Source organism: Phoca vitulina, unplaced genomic scaffold (assembly GCF_004348235.1).
Source record: "Phoca vitulina isolate PV1807 unplaced genomic scaffold, GSC_HSeal_1.0 scaffold52, whole genome shotgun sequence".
NCBI classification, from domain to species: domain Eukaryota; kingdom Metazoa; phylum Chordata; class Mammalia; order Carnivora; family Phocidae; genus Phoca; species Phoca vitulina.
Window position 1 is genome coordinate 5,641,044 of NW_022589755.1, and position 18,060 is coordinate 5,659,103.

Consider the following 18,060-nt stretch of genomic DNA (forward strand, 5'->3'; position numbering starts at 1 on the left):
TGCCCTGGTCTAGGGGAGACACTGGATGCCCTGGTTCCAGGGAGCAGACATGCACTGCCCTGAGGGACTTGAGTTTCAAGGGCACCTGTGTAGGTCCATGTGTCCTTTACTGAGGCCTCAAGTTGGACCTGAACCAAGAAAATGTCCTGGAGATGCAAGAAGGAGCTGCAGGGGGGGAGGGGATGGAGTGAATCAGGAGGATGTCCCCGAAAGCGTTTGTATCGAGCCAAGAACAAGGTCAGGAGTTATCAGGGGTTCAGGTCGGCTCAGCTCAACCTCCCCAGGTGTCCCAGGTGCCAGGCTCCAGGCTGGGCAATGCTGGGGACACAGAGACGACCTTACCTGAGTGTTCCTGGGAATCTGTGATGTGATGGAGGCACACCAGGGGCTGTGAGGCCCAGAAAAGATAACTGTTAGGTCTCAGGGCCTCCCAGAAGAGGTGGGAGCTGAGCCGTGGAGGGCAAATATGAATTTGGAAGATGAGGGGAGCTGGGGCCTCCCATGGACTGGACCCTTCACCAGGAATCCAGTGTCCAGTCAGGCCAGGCCTACCCACAGCAAATTCTCAGTCTGGTGGGGGAGGCAGACACCACTGACTGGAGATGCTCAGAAAATCCCTCAAGGAGGAAGTGGACCCTGAAGGGAATAGCATACCTGGGAGGAGGAACAGCCTGAGCAAAGGCATGGAGGCATGGAATCACAGGAAGGAAAATGGGAGAATCAGCTGTGTCTAGAAGGGCAAGGTCATGAGAGACCGGGTCAGAGGGGCTGGTAGAAGGGGAGAAACCACTCATATCCTCGAAAGTGAGGCTGAGGAGCTAGGACTTTACCCTGGGGGTGCTGGGGATCCATGAGGGCTGTAAGTAGTAGTGGGACATGGTCAACTCTGGGTATGGGAAGACCCTGCAGGGCCATGTAGGGGAACAGGCTGGGGGAGTGGGAACTTGACCGGGGGACAGATGGCAAGGGTGGGGGGTGGTGGGCACCCAGGAGCCCAGGTAGGAGGCTGGGAGAGGGTCTGGGGGAAAATGTATTCTGAGCCAGAGTCTGGAGCATGGAGAGAGATCCAGGAGCAAGCGGGATGGTGCTGGGATCTGACAGGCTGTGGGGGCACCTGAGGGTTTGTTCTGGTGCCTGGAGGAACAACCCTCAGAGATGGAGAACCTGGGGGGGGGCGGGGGAGGGGGAGAGCAGTCTGTGGTGGGCGTGGGGGCACAAAGATGGTGGAAGAAATTTCTCAAGCGGCAGGTGGGATGAGTTTGTGTCTGGAGGGATCCAGGTTGAGGCACAAGTGTCCCACCTCACCCCGGTTCACTCTCTCCCCTCCCCAGACTTCAACAGAACCCTCGTCCCTGCTCTGCAATGTGGCTTCTCCTCACCTTCTCCTTCCTGCTGATGTCGGCAGGTGAGGTGGGCCCAGGTCAGGTCTGGGTCTATGGGAATGTGGTGCCCCTCCCCCACATCAGGAACAAATCCAGGCCCTGCGGTCTCCCACTACCCCCCATTCCCCCTCCCCGAGTCCTCACCCTACCCCAAGACCGTCAGAGGCCTGGGGCTGCTCTAGACTCCCCACGCCACCTGGGGCCTTTTGCTGCTCCTGACAACAAGAACACAGACCTGAGTTCGAGTTCTGGGGCTGCCCTTTCCTTGCTGTGTGGCCTTGAGGAAATTACTTCACCTCTCTCTACCTCGAGTGCCTTCTCTAGAAGATAGCACCTACCTATGACAGTAGTGGTGAGGTTTCAATAGCATAATGTAGATAAAGCTCATAATAAGCCTTCAAACAAGTGTTAAGAGGCCAAGAACACAGACTTCTGGGCTCGAATTCCAACTCACCATGTTCTGGTTACTTAACATCTCTGTGGCTCGGGATCCCCAACTGGACCACGGAGATAACAGCAGATGCCTCCAGGGTTGTGAAGATTGAATCTGGTCCCGTGGGTGAGGCACTAGAAGGTACTTGGTCCAAGGCAGCGCCCTGTAAGGACGTGTTGGATTGCTGAGTGCTGGGGGCATGCCAGACACTCACGTGGATATAGGCCAGAGCTCACCTAATTCTCAAAACATCTCTATGGGGTGAGCTCTACTGGCCTCATCTGACAGGCAAAGGGGCTGAGGCCGGAGGAGAGCGGCCACTAGGTCAAGGTGACCCTGGGAGGCAGGAAAACTCCAGCCCATGTTCAGCTACCACCCATGGAGAATTTAACTGTAACCTGATGCCTCTACTCTGGAGAAGTTGAGGGTGGACTTTCATTATACCCCCACATGACCCTCGCCTCTGGGGGCCCCTTGAAGCTCCCCCCTGCTGCCAGCCTTCCCTCAGGCTTTCTCTGTGCTCTCTCCTCCCTGCCTCCCGCCTGCCCACTGCACCCAGCCAGGGCCTCCACCCTCCTCCGGCTTGTACTGGCCAGGGGCAGCCTCAATGCCCAGCTGTTCAGCCCGCACCCTCTGTCCTTCTTTGCAGGACAACAACCCCACCCTTCCCTGTTAAGGCCCCTGTCCACCACATCCGCATTCCCCCAACCTTGCCAGGGCCCTTGGCCCAGTTCCTGACCCTGGCAGGCAGAGGATGGGCATTTGGTCTGGCTGCGCAAATTCCCTTCCCAGGGTGGGTGTCTGTGTGCCTTGCTATGACCTTCAGGGGTCATATTCCCATTGCCCAGTAGCGGATCATGGTCTTATAACCTTGAAATATCCCTGTTTATATCCTTGTGCAGTGCGTGTGTGTGTGTGTGTGTGTCTTTGTGTGCGTGTGTGTGTGTGGTGGGTTTTCAAAGCCCTGTGTGTCCACATCCTGCCCACATATGTGAACTGGGTTCCCTATGTGAAACACAATAAGTGACTTTGAACACCAGGTGACTGACTGGGGGGCTCATCTAGAGATGGGAAAATATGTCCTGTCCTATGTCTCTGGCTACGTTTTTGACCTTGGATGCCTAGCCCCGTGTCCATTGTTTCCCTGGGGTCTGATCTAGTGGGTCCACATCTGAGTGTTGGCTCTCTGGGTTCATGTCTCTTACTCTGGAACCCCACAGTGACTTGAAGACGAATCACAATTTTGACCTTGACTATCTTCATCTGAGCCCGATCATATGTCTGACTGACTTTGGCTAAATTTCTGTCCAGAACCTAAATATCTACATGCATCTCTGCATAAATAAATCTATGCGTCATTTGTTTAAAATAACTAGTCTTTATTAAGCAACTATAATAAAGCCAGACATCGTAGACACACACACTCAGGCACACATAATGTTATTTACTCCTTACAACAATCCCATTTTACAGATGAAGAGACGTAGGCCCAGAGAGGTCAAATAATTTGCTCAGACGCTCATAGATGACATGTTTGGACCCAGGGGCTTTACTCTAACATTCCAGATTCAACCACTATACTTAGACTCGTGTCTGTGAACAAGTCTTTGGAAGCCTGAGTGTATATGTGTGTCTCTCCCCGTGTACCCTTATTAAGGACCCCACCTTCTTGTCCAGTCCCTGTGCGTTAGTGGGCAAGTCTGTGACTGGTATATTCATACCCACACTGGAGACTGTAAGTTTATTTTTTTAAAGATTTTATTTATTTATTTATTTGACAGAGAGAGAGAGACAGTGAGAGAGGGAACACAAGCAGGGGGAGTGGGAGAGGGAGAAGCAGGCTTCCCGTGGAGCAGGGAGCCCGATGCGGGACTCGATCCCAGGACCCTGGGATCATGACCCGCACTGATGGCAGACACTTAACCAACTGAGCCACCCAGGCGCCCCTGGAGACTGTAAATTTAGATGTGAGCTTCGATGTGCAAATCAGTGTCTGTGGATGTGTGTGTGTGTGCTCACACACGCCCATGCTATAACTGTCCAGAGTCATATATATCTATGAATGTCTGTGCTGTGATTCTTGAAGCTGCAACCCAAGTATATACAAGTGAATTTCAGCCTAAAGTGCTCTCTCCCTCAGTTCCTAAGTTTGGAAGACTGGTTGTGCCTATGTTTGCCCATGACCTTGTGTGGCCACATCTGCAATTGCCTGAGATGTCCAGACTCTGGAGCCAAGACTGCGTGTCGTACATATCGAGTGGCCACATCCTTTTGATGTCTGTGACAGCTTGGCGATGACCTTGAATGGCTGGTTCCAAGTGGCCATCTCTCTGGCCCTGTATCCAATGTCCCTGTCTTCACTCCTAATCTCAGAGGACTTCTTGACTTCTGGTCCTTTCCCACCTCCCTGCTCTCCCAGAATCCTGTAGTAAATGGGTGAGGGCCAAGGGCGGGGGGACAGCTCTGGAGAAAACAAGCAGCAGTTGTAAAAGCCAGAGAGAAGGCTGTGCTAAAAATTCAAGGACAGGGACGTCCTAAGAGAAAGGGGGCAAGCAGAAGTGAAAAATACATAGTACGGGCAGGGTGCAGGCAAGGTGTAGGGCCCAAGGAAAGGGACTCTGTCCTCAGGGACCCTCCTCTGCCCCCTCTCCCAGCAGCCCAGGACGACAAGATGCCGGGAGGTGAGGAGTGTGAGCCCCACTCCCAGCCGTGGCAAGTGGCCTTATTTGAGCGTGGGCGCTTCAACTGCGGTGCTTCTCTCATTTCCGCACACTGGGTGCTGTCTGCAGCCCACTGCCAAACCCGGTATGAAGACAGGGCTCTAAGTCCTGAGGGGCATGGCGTCAAAAGTCTAGGGATCTGAGAATCTTGGATTCTGAGGAGGAAAGAGCAGGAGCCTGGGGGTTGAGTTCGGGGTGGGCGCACCTCCTTGGTCCCTGAGGGGCAGCGGCTCGAGCTATCACTGGCTTCGGCGCCTTGGCAGAGGGTAATGGCATCTCCAGACTCCCGCAGGGTGGGGGGACCCCAGCTCGCCGCTCTTTGATCTTTCTGCCTACCCCTCACTCCGCTTGCGGGTGATCACCGGCCGCACAGCTTCCTGAGAGTGCGCCTGGGCGAGCACAACCTGCGCAAGCGCGATGGCCCCGAGCAGCTGCGGACTGTGGCTCGCATCCTCCCGCACCCGGGCTACGAAGCACGCAGCCATCGCCACGACATCATGCTGCTCCGTCTAACCCGGCCCGCGCGCCTGTCCCCGCAAGTGCGCCCCGTGGCGCTGCCCACGCGTTGCCCCCAACCGGGTGAGGCCTGCGTGGTGTCCGGCTGGGGCCTGGTGTCTGATGACAAGCCTGGGACCAAAGGGAGCACGGAGTTACAAGGTGCGTGAAAGGATGGTGCTGGGTGTCAGGCCTCCAGGGACCCTATTCTCCAGGGCTCTTGGGCGAAGAAGACAAGGGCCTGAAAATACGGATTCACTCCAAGTCCACTGTCTTCCCCAGTGAGTCTCCCGGATACGCTGCATTGTGCCAACATCAGTGTTATCCCGGCCACGTCTTGTAACAAGGACTACCCAGGGCGCCTGATGGCCTCTATGGTGTGTGCAGGAGTAGAGGGCGGAGGCATGGACTCCTGTGAGGTCAGAGCCATGGGGTAGGGGGACAGGTTTGGGAGTTGGGATGGGATCAGGTTGTGCTTGCTTTGGGCCAGAAAAGATGCTAGGGATAGGTTTGGGGATGGGGAAGGAAGAGCAGTTAGAATGGGGATGAGGTTGGAGATGGATTGGGTTGTGCTTGGGGTGCACGATTTGGCGGTTGGTTTGGAATGGCCTGGGTTTGAGTTAAGAACAGGAATGGGCTTGGGGCACCTGGGTCGCTCAGTCGGTTAAGTGTCTACCTTCGGTTCAGGTCATGATCTCAGGGTCCTGGGATCCAGCCCGATGCCCAGCTCCCTGCTCAGCGGGGCATCTGCTTCTCCCTCTCCCTCTGGCCCTCTGCTCGTGCTCTCTCTCTCTCTCAAATAAATAAAATATTTTTTAAAAAAAAAGAATAGGTGGGCACGTGGGTGGCTCAGTCAGTTAAGCAGCTGCCTTCGGCTCAGGTCATGATCCCAGGGTCCTGGGATGGAGTCTCCCATCAGGCTCTCTGCTCAGTGGAGAGCCTGCTTCTCCTTCTCCCTCTGCCTGCTTCTCTGCCTACTTGTACTCTCTCTCTATCTCTCTGTCAAATAAATAAATAAAATCTTTATTAAAAAAAAGAACAGGAATGGGCTTGGTTTAATTTTTTTTAAGATGTATTTATTTATTTTAGGGAGAGAGAGAGAGCACGAGGTGGGAAGGGGGCAGAGTGAGAGGGAGAGAGAGAATCTTGAGCAGACTCCCTGCTAAGTACAGAGCCTGCAGCCTGGAGCCCTATGTGGGGCTCCATCTCAGGACCCTGAGCCGAAATCAAGGGTCAGACGCTTAACCGACTGAGCCACCCCAGCACCCAAACCAAACCAAACCAGTGCCCCTGGTTTGATTTTAGATGGAAAATATGTTGGGTTGAATTGGGGATAGGGCAAACTTTGTCTAGGATGTGAAAGACATGATGACTGGGATTGGTTGTGTTGGCAGTGAGGATGGGAGTAGGTCTGGTTTGATTCCGAATGGGGAAGATGTAGGTGTTTGATTGGGTTGGGGTTACATGGGAAGGATAGAACATGGGTTGGCCAAGTTGTATTGACTTGTGTTGGGTTGGATTGGTTTGGGTTAAACTGGGTTGTATTGAGTTGAGTTGGGGTGGGATTGCATGGGGTGGGGTTGGATTGGATTTTGATTGAGGTTGTGAATGGTGATTGGGATAGGGATGGGGGCACCGGGATCCAGAAATTTCCCATTCACACTTTCCCTTCTTCCCACAGGGTGACTCCGGGGGACCCATGGTCTGTGGGGGAGTCCTGCAGGGCATTGTGTCCTGGGGTGATGTCCCCTGTGATGCTACAATGAAGCCTGGAGTCTATACCAAAGTCTGCAGCTACTTGGAGTGGATTAAGGAAACCATGAAGAAGAACTGACCATTTTGGTCTACCACCTATGTCTCTGACTGAATGGAAGCTCCCAGAGCTGACCAGCAGCTGACCTGACCTGGGACAGTGTTGGGCCATCCCTCAAGACCTCATTTGTCCAAGGCACAGATGTTAGCCAAGGACTTGTCCCGTCTCAGGCCAGAGCCGGTGCTCAAGGTCACCTGTTTAAACGCCGAGATAGCAAGAGTGCTGATGCAAGTTTCTCTGTAGGAGTTTCTGTGGCTTTCTTCTGGGGATGAAGGGAAGTGGGAGCCAGAGACTGGTTGGGGACCCAGAGCTACTGTATATTGTTCCTTTTCACCCACTGCCCCAATACCTAGGTGAAGAGAAATGGCTTGAAGTAGGGCTCTCTTCATTCACATATGCATAGGATCAGCTGTGTAATCTTGAGGAAAAGACCCAATGCCCCTCAGCTTCAGTTTCCCCATCTGTAAAACAGAGATCATCATATTGCTTACCTCACAGGGTTGTAAGAATTAAATAAGGAGGTTCATATGAACTGATTCAAATAGTGCCTGGCACTGGGGAAATATATCTCTGGACCCCAGTGAAAAGACCCAGCACACACTAGATGATCAAGAATGACCTCATTGTCTTCGCGATTTAGTTGTGGGCTTCCTGGTAGCCAGGCAAAAAGGCAAATGTTCTCCTTTCCTTAGGCACATACAGTGGAGGCTGAGTTATCCTGCGACCTACTTTGATTTTACTGAAGAACCAAGGGAAGGTGTCAGGAGCCTATGAATTTAACACTGAGGCTGCAGAAATCTGCTTCCCAATTCTCAACAGAGATCCCCCCCAAATGTGATCTTCAAGGTCACCCAATGTTGAACTACATGAACCTGGCTCCTGAGACCTAAATATTTTACTGGGGGAAGGGAAATTAGAATTTGTGGAGAGGATGCTCTTGATGGTGGAAGGCAGATTGTCTGGAATTTGTGGGACTTTGGAGGACATAACCTTGAGTATCCAGATCTGGGGAACAAGGAGTAGGTGTGGGGTGTAATGGGATCCCAGCATTGTTTGGGGGCAGGGGGACATTGGATTTTGAAATGCTAGTGAACTGATTCAGGGAGACCGCTGAAACTTCATATTTCTGGATCTGGGGGCACTAGGATTGTGGTACCCACCACAATTTTATTTGGAGAGAAACAATAGATTGGGGCCTAGATCCTGAGTCTGGGAGTGCCAGAGTCAGGGTGTTCTGAAAGCCAAAGCTATGTTTCGGAGACAGCTGAAGCTGGGAGACTGGCATTTTGGCTCCAAGTGGTGCAGGGAGAAAGGAATCAGAGCCCACTGCTGGTGTTTGAGGGTGCACTGAGTCCTTGGGGTTCCAGTATATGGGGCTTTGTATTGAAGGTCAGTGATTCCTCCACTCTCCTCTTTCTTCTCCCACTCACCCCCCCACACCTCCCCTCATTGTCTCTGTCTCCCTGAGCAGGGGCCCAGGAGCTCCAGGCCCTGCCCTGTCTGGCTTCAGGCCCCAGGAATGCTTCCAGCACAATCAGGGCCCACAGAATAACAGGTGCTCGCTCTCCCGCCCCTTCCACAGCTCTGGGGTGGGAGGAGGTGTCCAGCCCCCAGGCAGCAGGGGCAGGGCCTTGGCCAGCATCTGGGTGCCAGCAGGGCAGGGGTGGGGCTGGGGGGGGGCAGTGAGGGCTTTAAAACACTCCTTGGGGAGGCTTCCAAGCTCCGAGCTCACCATCAGCCTGCCCGTGGTCACCATGTGGTTCCTGGTTCTGTGCCTTGCCCTGTCCCTGGCAGGGACTGGTGAGACAGTGGGGAAGATGTGGGGTGGGGGAGTGGGCCCGACTCTCATGCTTCCCTCACCCCCCATAACTTCTTCCTATCCCACAGTCTACCCCAGACCCAGGTCCCAGGCTCTCTCCCAGGCCCCTAAAGTCCTACTTCAGCCCCTCCTCCTGGTCACAGTCCTCATTCTCGCAATCGGTCCCTGCTCCCTCCCAGGAACCCCCAGAACTTTCTCTTCTTCCCCACTCAGACTCCTGCCCCTCACCAAAGAGGCCAAGCCTGGGCCATCTCTGTCTCTCTCTTTGGGGGACTCCAACTCTTCCAAGGAGTGCTCCCAATCCCAGCAGACCCTGGGACCCTGATCACCCCCACCCACCCCCTTGTTCTCTATGGCTCTGTCTCCTGAGTCCCCAAATCCTTCTACACCCTGGTGATTTTTCCCATCTGGCTGTCAGCTCTCAACTAGGTCCTCTAGTCCCTGACATCTGGTTCCCTTTAAATCTTCCCAGGACCCCCAAATTCCATCAGACACTTACACTTCTCCCCAAACAGACTTTCTGGCCTGTGACTCCAGGTGGGCCCACCCATCCGGTATGAGGGTCCTACAAATGTCTCTTCCTTCCCCAACTCTTTGACCCTGAACCCTGATCCAGCATCCCCCTTTTTTCCCTGAGGAAGAACACCCAGAACCCCCAACTATAGGTTCCTTTCCTTGTGTAATTTCCTTCCTCCCCATGCTCCAGCCCTCCCCAAGTGAATCCCTCCTGTATGGCTCTGGTTTTCTGGGCTTCTCTCCAGGATCCCAAATACCTTCACAGCCCCGCTGTCCTGCCCTACCTCCCCCAGTACTCCAGCATATGATTCTAAAACTCCACATCAAGTGGGTCCTCCCTGCATTCCCACAGCTGCTTGGCCCCAATATGCCTCCATCTTCATTCCTGTCTGGCACCACTCCCGAGAGAACCCCAGATCCCTCCAGTATCCTCAGACTATGAACCCCATCTCCATGAGAATCACCCAATCCCAGAAGAACTGTCATCCAGCTCTGCCTCCCCCCGAGCCCCCTCCCAGTCCTGACCCCAACTCCAGTTCCACGGCCTCACCCCTCTTACAAAGCCATTCCTGTTCAAGGACCCCAGACCCCCAGAGGACCTTCTCCCAGCCCCAGTCAAGGGACCTCAAGTTACACACAGACTCCTCAGCCCAGATGCTATTCTTGGCCTCTCAGACCTACTTCCCCTGCATCTTTAAAGAACCCCAAAACCCAACCTAGACCCAAACCAATTCTTCAGCCTGGGATCCCTGTAACCCTCCCAAATCCTTCCTTCCCAGCTTTTGAGCCACTCTCTAGGGGCCCTATATTCTCTGTTTCTAGAATCTTTTTTCCCTCTCAGAACTTACAATTTTCTGTTCCCCAGGCCAAGACCCCAAATCACCCCCTTATCACCCAATCCCCACGCCACATGCTACTCACACGCTGCCTTCTTGTCTCCTGCCTGATCCCTGTGGTTGGCTCTGTTCTCAGCATAGTCTCCCCACCCAGGACCCACCACCAACCCATAATCCCAAGGATGGCTCCAGAATTCCAGAAACTTCCCACACCCCTTGCCCATCTCCCCAGACCCCCAGCCCTGCTCCTCTGCCCCCATGTCCCTCCAACCCAACATTACAGCTCCCTCTTCTAGCCCAGGACCCCTGGCCCCGCTGCCGCCTCCCACCTGCCCTGACCCAGTACCCCTTCCACAGGAGCCGCGCCCCCCATCCAGTCCCGGATCATAGGAGGCTGGAACTGTGAGCAGAATTCCCAACCCTGGCAGGCAGCTCTGTACCATTACAGCAAGTTCCAGTGTGGGGGTGTCCTGGTGCACCCACAGTGGGTGCTCACAGCTGCCCACTGCATAAACGAGTGAGTGGGGGCAGGGCATGTGGGGAGAGGGTGTCTGTGCTCCCACAGGAATAAACAACTGGGCACCGACCCTGGGTTCACCTCAGGGGAGGCTGGGGGACTGAGGGAAACAGATGGTACTGGTCTGGGTCCCATGGAGAGTGGCGGGGACAACCGCAGGGAAGCCCTCCCATGGCAGCCTGTGTCTCTGCCTCTCCCTGTAACTGTGTCTCTGTGTCTCTCAGTAACTGGCTCTGTTGTGTGTCTGTCTGAGTATGATTTATCCCTGTATCTCTCTCTCTGTTTGGTCTCGGTGTCTCTGTGTGTCTCCCTGTGTCTGTCCACCTCTGGGTCCCTCTGCTGCATCCCTGTCACTGTAGTCTCACCCTCCATCTCTCTGCCCCATCTCTCTCTCTCTCTCTGGGTCTCTGCCTCACTCCCTCTCCCCCATCGCTGCTGAGCACCCCCAGGATGGGACTGAGGGGGACCCCCAGAGAAAAGGAAGGGATTATCCTGAGATGTATGTGTGAGGGGGCTTCTCATGTGCCCAGCCCCTCCGTCCAGGACAATGATGCACTGCAGGGGACACAGGGAAAGGCTGGTTTCAGCTGGAGCCTGGTGGGGGCCCTGGAGGAAGGAGGAGGAGAAAGAGGAGGAGGAGGAGGAGGAAGGGGGAGAAAGTCTGGGGAGGGAGGTGGAGCAGACCTTGGGCTGGGGGCCAGGCCAGCAGCTGCTGGGGAGCCAGCCCCACAGCCCCTGCTGCAGCTGAGCCGGTCCCAGGCCCCCTCCCTGCTCCTCCCATCCTCCCTCCTTGTTCTCCCTCCCCGTTCTCTCTCAGGCTGGGCCCCACCCCCACCGCCTGCACTCCTCACTCTCTCCCTTTGCTTCCTGGCCCTGTCTCACTGAGCCTGCGGCGCCTTCTTCTCCCTGTCTGTTCCTTCCCTCCTGCTCCTTCCCTCCCAGGGACTCTTTCTTCTGTCTCTCTCTCCTTTGTGCTCTGTCTCTCACTGTCCTCCCTCTGCCTCTCAGCCACTCTCCCTTTGTGCTGTTTTTCAGGCTCCCTGTCTTTGACCTTGTCACATCCTTCTGTCACTCACTGTCTTTTCTTCATAGCTCTTTATCTTCCCAGCTGTCTCTCCCTCCAAGGTTACTCCTTGTTTCTGTCTTTGGGACGCTCCCTGGCCCCATCTCCCTTTCCCCCTCCTCTCTCCTCATTCCCTGGGGCCCCCTCTCTCCCCAGCAATTACCAGCTCTGGCTGGGTCGCCACAACCTGTTCGAGCATGAAGATACAGCCCAGTTTGTCCAGGTCAGTCATAGCTTCCCACACCCTGAATTCAAGCTGGACCTCCTAAAGAACCATACCCAGCTCCCCGGAGAGGACTATAGCCATGACCTCATGCTGCTGCGCCTGGCAGAGCCCGTCCAGATTACAGATGCTGTGAGGGTCCTGGACCTGCCCACCCAGGAACCCCAGCTGGGGAGCACCTGCTTTGCCTCTGGCTGGGGCAGCATTGAACCAGATAAGTGTACGCCGGGGGCCAGACCATGCAGCCTGGAGCCCAGACACTTGGGTGTAGGGAGGAGGGGGCTGGGGACCGGACTCAGGGTCTGAGTGAGGAGGGGCTGAGGAGTCACCGGGGATCTGGTCACAGCCCTTTTAATCTCTGGTCTGTAGTCATATACCCAGACGATCTCCAGTGTGTGGACCTCAAACTCCTGTCCAATGATGTATGTGCCAAAGCCCACTCCCAGAAGGTGACAGAGTTCATGCTGTGTGCTGGACACTTGGAGGGCGGCAAGGACACCTGTGTGGTGAGCCAGCCTGCCCCACCCCCCACCCCCAGGCCTCCAGGTTCTGGGGGAGGGGACTCAGGTTCTGGACTGCTGTTGAGAGCTAACCAGGCATCCGTCTCCACTGCTGCCCAACTCTAGCTTCTCCCAACCGAGCCTCAGCGCCCTTCCCCCTGCCCCCTTTCCTTCCCACACCCTCATCCTGGTATCCCACGGATCTCCCTCCTCCACATCAAAGTTCACCTCTGTTGGAATCCCGACGCCCTCTGGCAGTGGACTCTGGAGAGAACTGTGTCTTTTCCCGGAGCACCGTGTGCGCTCTGTGAGCCCAGGTGTTAGAGCTGGTGCTCCACAGGCGGCACCCGGGACCTTGCTGACCTTTTGCTCTCCCCTTTGTGCTGCAGGGTGACTCGGGGGGTCCACTGATCTGCGGTGGTGTGCTTCAAGGAATCACATCCTGGGGCCACATCCCATGTGGCAGCCCCAATATGCCCTCGGTCTACACCAAAGTGATCTCGCACCTGGAGTGGATCAAGGAGACCATGACAGCCAATTCCTGAATGCCCCCACCATGTTCTCTACCCCAGTAAAATCGAATACGCATCAAATTCGGATCACATTTCGTGTCCTCTGGCCTTCCAGACGCTGGGAACCTGGAAGCTGGGGATCCACCCAGCCCAGGCTAGAATCCTCTACAGCCCTCCCAGGCTCGCGGCAGGAGGCGTGCACGAATGAGCTAGGGAAAAGGAAGGACCAGAAACAGGTGTAGACAAACCGGCAGAGAGAAGCTCAGACCCCAAAGGGCAAGCAAGGCAGGGACTCGATACCGGTTCACACATTTGGACCCGACCCTGCTCTAGGGGAGAGGACGCAACGGAGGGTCGGACTTAAAGGTTGTGAGGCGCCCACGTTTTATTGTGTCGGAAACGTCAGTAAGGGGGCGCGGGTAGGAAATGTTATCACAAGCCACGCCTTTCGGGGGAGAGGCTGGTTCCCCAGAACCGCGTAGCTACATCAAATACTGGGCAGTTCAGTGTCCCGCCGGGGGCGTGACTGGATATCCAGGGGCGGGACTCGCCCTCGGAAGGGGAGGAGTTCCCACGTTGGAGTGCAACTTCGGGGCGTGGCCTGAGAGGGCTAGCTTACGGAAAAGGAGGGGGCGGTGTCGCACTGTAGGGGTGGGGGCAGGATGAGGATTCAGGGCGGGAACAGAGCTGCAAAGGGTAGACCCTAGCTCGAGGGGTGGGGCATGTTCCTTGGGAGTGGGGCCTCGAAGGGAGGTCTAATCTCGGGCACGTGGCCACGATGAAGGGGACGGACCCGGTATCTGACTGCGGTCACTGGTCAGTATCCTGACAAACTCGGGTGCTACTGCTTCGAGAGGCTTGAGGGGGTGAGTGCATTGGGCAGCTCCACGGTGTGCTTCCGGTCCGCGGCGGACTGTTCTTGGGACATGCGTCTCGTGGTGTTCTGCTGCCAGGCCCACCGACGACCCTCACCCGCCGCTCCTTAAAGGAAGTCCTTTTGCTCCACATGCCCACGTGGTTTAAGTAGCTCAGAGCTCCTGCGGGCGGGAGGGCTAGTGGGCCGTTGAACTCCGAGCCCCGCCCTAGGCCCCGCCCCATCCCTCGAGGGCACCTCCCCTCGGGTCCGCCCCTATCCGGCCCCAGGCCCGGCCTCCAGTTTTCCCCGGGCTCCGCCCCCTGCCCTACCGAGGCCCCGCCCCTTCCTCCCGAGGCCCCGCCCTCACCGGCCCACAGCATCAAGGCACCGGCAGCCCAGCACAGGTAGGTGGTCACCAGGTAGGATACCTGTGGCCTCGGGCGCAACGTCTCGCAGTTGACTACAAAGAGTGTCAGACTGAGAACAATCAGGAGCCCTGCACTGGGGTGGGGCCAGAGATGGACACAAGGCTGGACAGGGACCCCAGGACCCCCCAGAAAAGAGAAGAGACAGACAGCCTCTCCTCTCCCACTCTCCGTGACAAGCCATTGTGTGCGCGCGCGCACACACACACACACACTCCCGTGACAGACAGAAAGATACCCGGACAGAAGTGTAAAGAAAGAGAGGGGAAACAGGAGGGAGAGAGAGATACCCCCTACAGTCACCCCGACTGCGAAAGATAAAGTAGAATTGAGATGCACACAGAAAGAGTGGGGCAGAGACCCCAACTGCCGTTCAAAGACAGACCCAGCAGATAGCACCTCTTACCCCAAGCCGACACTTACCAATGCTGAAGCTGAGAGAACTGAAGACAAGGTCAATCTTAGTTAGGCGTCGGAAGACTGGCCGGAAGGAGAGGCCCATGGTGGGGAGGAGGATGAGACACAGGGTCAGGGCCAGCATCATGAAGCCCATGCTCATATGGATGAGAACTAGGGGGAGAAGAGGAAATGCTCCAGAGTCATCCCCAGACACTCTCCAAGGTCATCCTCCAATCTCATCCCACTGACATCCCCATGAGCAGCCCAGTGGACACCCCCAAAGTTTGGCAACAGACATCCTCAACTTCACCCCCACGCCCATCACCTAAGTTCCTTTCTAGAAACCCCAAAATGACTCTCACTCTCACAAAGTCACCCCAGGCACTTGTAAAGTCAAAATCATCCCCAATTATACCCTCAAATTTGTCCCAAATCACCCCCCACCTACCCCAAAGTCAACCCCAGAACGCTCATAATCAACTCCACCCATACAGATGACCCCTGAGTCACCCCCACTCACATCCTCAAAGTCACCCCACAGAATCATCTCAACCATTTCTAGAGTCATCCCCACAGACACCTCCAAAGTCATTCCACTCATACTCCCAAAAGGCATCCCACAGCAACTCACATTAATACCCTCAGTGTCACACCCAGACGCTCCCAATAGCACCGTCAAAATTATCCAAGACACTTTAGTCACCCATAGTCTCCAAAGTCACCCTACTTCTGCTAAAGTCTCTCCCATTCACATCCCAAGGTCTCCTAGTTATCCCATTTACACTCCCAGAACCTCCTGAATATCACCTCCATTCACATCCCAGAGGCCCCCACAGACATTCTCCAAATCACCCACCTTGACCCCCAGAGCATACACAGATATGTACACACAAGAAAAACTTCCAAATACCCTAAAACCACATAATCCCACTCAGTCTGAGTTGCTATTTATCCAATATACGTTTCAAAACAAGAATTTTGGCCCCTTCTGAGAATTACATCTCCTTTTAGCCCTTCCCTACTTTGCCCACTTTTGAACAGTGCAAGACGGTTTCAGCCAAATAAGCTAAGACTCCATCTACTTTGTTTCTGGCAAACTGTGTATCTCTAACACGTAACCAGAAACCTAACCAGAAAGTAAAAGCTTGGTCATATATACAGAATAGCAAGAGTCCTCTGGGGATCAATCACAAAATCCTGGTTGAGGACTTATGACATGCTTTGCCTTCTGGGGCCATAAAAATAGTCATGACTCTGGCTGAACCAGTCACAGTGTCCCATACCACAGGCCATGATGATTGGCCCAAAGATGGGCACATGGCCAAAGCCAACTAATCAAGCTCTGCTCTGGGATTTCTCTCTCTCTCTCTCTCTCTTTTTTCTTTTCTTTCTTTCTTTTTTTTTTTTTTTTAGATTTTATTTATTTATTTGAGAGAGAGATAAAGAGCACAAGCAGGGGGAGTGGCAGGCAGAGGGAGAAGCAGACTCCCTGCCAAGCAAGCACCCTGGGATCATGACCTGAGCCAAAGGCAGATGCTTAACCAACTGAGCCACCCAGGCGTCCCCTGGGACTTTTTCTAACTGAAGCTGTCAAGAGCACTCTTTCCTCTAGTCAAGAGGATTATGAGCCTGGGGCTGTCTGAGCCTTGGACCCAGTCTCATGAGGGCAGGAGATCTGATAGAGTAAAACTTAGAAAGAAAAGCAGACAAGAGGACAGGAGAAAGAGAGTTGAGATGACATTCAAGTCCCTGGCTCTTGTCATCCCAGAGACTGGAGTACCTGTGGTTTGGTCAGAAGTAGACATTTGTGGTGTAAGCCTCAAAGTCCATTCCCTACTCTCAGCCCCAGTTATAAGCCAATCAATGCATTGCATTGCTCTGCTGCTATATTTGTTTTGGGGTGCTCATGTGACCCAGCCACACAAGACTTTTGTAGGAACTTTTTGTGTTCTTTTTTCTGCCAGACTTGAGGCCACATTGTTAGTATTTCTGCCAGTTGTCTGTCTGTCTGCTCTCAGATCCATTCCCCACCCTTCCCTGTTCTGTATTGCAAGGACTACATTTCTGAGCTTCCTTTGCTCATTGGCTTATCAGTATGTTTGGCTTATGGGCAGCACCAGCAGAAGACTAGCTCTGGAAGGAGAGGACAAGCCAGTGTATTTATTTCCCTCTCCCCAACCCCCACCTCAGCTGGTGTCTTTATTAGTAGTAGCTGCATTTTTTTTTTTTTCCTGTGATTCTAGTCACCTCTAAGCAAATCCCACCATGAGTCTATGCCTTCCAGATGGCTCCAGCTTCCAGGCTCTGGTAAGACCACCACCTCCCTCTCTTCTGTCCCTATATTTACTCCCTCTGAAGCATCTAGAATGATTTATTTTCCTAACTAGATCCTGACTTATCACTATGTGGAGCCTTGAGAATGAGGCCAATTTAAGTACCCAAGAAAGAGACAGATAGTAATGTCTGATGCTCTCACTTGGACTCTTGAATTCAGCCATGCCTGAAAGCATTCCTACTCCCACTCTTTTTCATTTAGGTGAGACCGTAAATTCCTTCACTCAAGCTATTTCAAGTCAGAGTTTCTGTTACTTATGATCCCAAAGATTCCTGACTAATTCAAATCCTTTCTGTAAGTTGGCAAGGAGCACAGGATTCAATGCTGCCTGCATACCACACACTAAAATCACAGTCAAACCCTAACATACACACACACACACACACACACACACACACACACACACACAACCAGAATTGCATTTTCACCAAAAATCTAGAGGGAGAAGAACTCCCCAAAGCTGAGAAGCAATTGGTAAAATCTCAGAGGCAAAAGTGGGGAAATTAGAACATAAAAATTCTAAGTTTCTACACCTTAAAAAAAGCCCTCATAACCTATATGTTATGTCTTTATGCCAACCATAAAGCATTGTACATTCTTAGCATTCAATAAATGATGATTTACTTTTAAAAAGAGAGCTGTAATACTGCCTTGTGTGTTTTTTAAGTGATAAACATATACATTATATAGAGAGACATACTTATATGTGTGGGTGTGTATGTATGTGTTTGTAGATAAACATAGCTATATTCTCATATGTGCAGAAAATAAGACTAGAAGAACACACAAGAGCTTAAAAATGGCCTAGTAGCATCGGTTGCCCCCAGGAAGGGGAATGGGTGGGATGGGAGACAGAAATGCAAGGGAGACTCTTGCACTTGTTAAAATGTTGAACTGTGTAAATATATTGCCTGTTCAAATAAAAGTAACCAAATTTTAAAATAAAAAAAACTTTAAAATCACCCAAAGTGGTGATTAACATAACAATAAAAAATTTAAAATAAAATAAAATAAAATCACCCAAAGGTAACGTGTTAGAGCAAAAGGGGAATGAAAGGAACATTCACCACTCTTTTTTGTCTTCCCAGCACCTCTGAACACCAGTCCACATTTGGAGAATTTTCCCCAACATATGCATCCACACTTTGCAGGAAGGAACCAGCCTCCCATAGAGTTAAGACCTCAGCACATGACAAGGCTCCACCAATAAAGAGCC

At 53.4% G+C, this 18,060-nt stretch overlaps 2 protein-coding genes across 3 annotated transcripts; both read left to right on the forward strand.

Moving 5' to 3' along the window:
- Positions 1–1,362: 1,362 nt before the first annotated feature.
- On the forward strand, positions 1,363–6,864 carry KLK15 (kallikrein related peptidase 15). 2 transcript variants are annotated; one of them, XM_032388019.1, is made up of 5 exons: positions 1,363–1,405; positions 4,470–4,620; positions 4,909–5,192; positions 5,313–5,449; positions 6,712–6,864. In XM_032388019.1, exons 1-5 carry the CDS (start codon positions 1,363–1,365, stop codon positions 6,862–6,864), a joined length of 768 nt encoding a protein of 255 aa, XP_032243910.1. The 2 variants fall into 2 exon arrangements, with proteins under 2 accessions (XP_032243910.1, XP_032243911.1); XM_032388020.1 differs by having other exon boundaries at positions 4,473–4,620.
- A 1,729-nt stretch (positions 6,865–8,593) lies between these two features.
- Positions 8,594–12,907, forward strand: KLK1 (kallikrein 1). The gene is made up of 5 exons (XM_032388005.1): positions 8,594–8,643; positions 10,372–10,531; positions 11,751–12,037; positions 12,187–12,323; positions 12,707–12,907. Exons 1-5 carry the CDS (start codon positions 8,598–8,600, stop codon positions 12,860–12,862), a joined length of 786 nt encoding a protein of 261 aa, XP_032243896.1. The 5' UTR covers positions 8,594–8,597; the 3' UTR covers positions 12,863–12,907.
- The last annotated feature ends 5,153 nt before the right edge of the window (positions 12,908–18,060 follow it).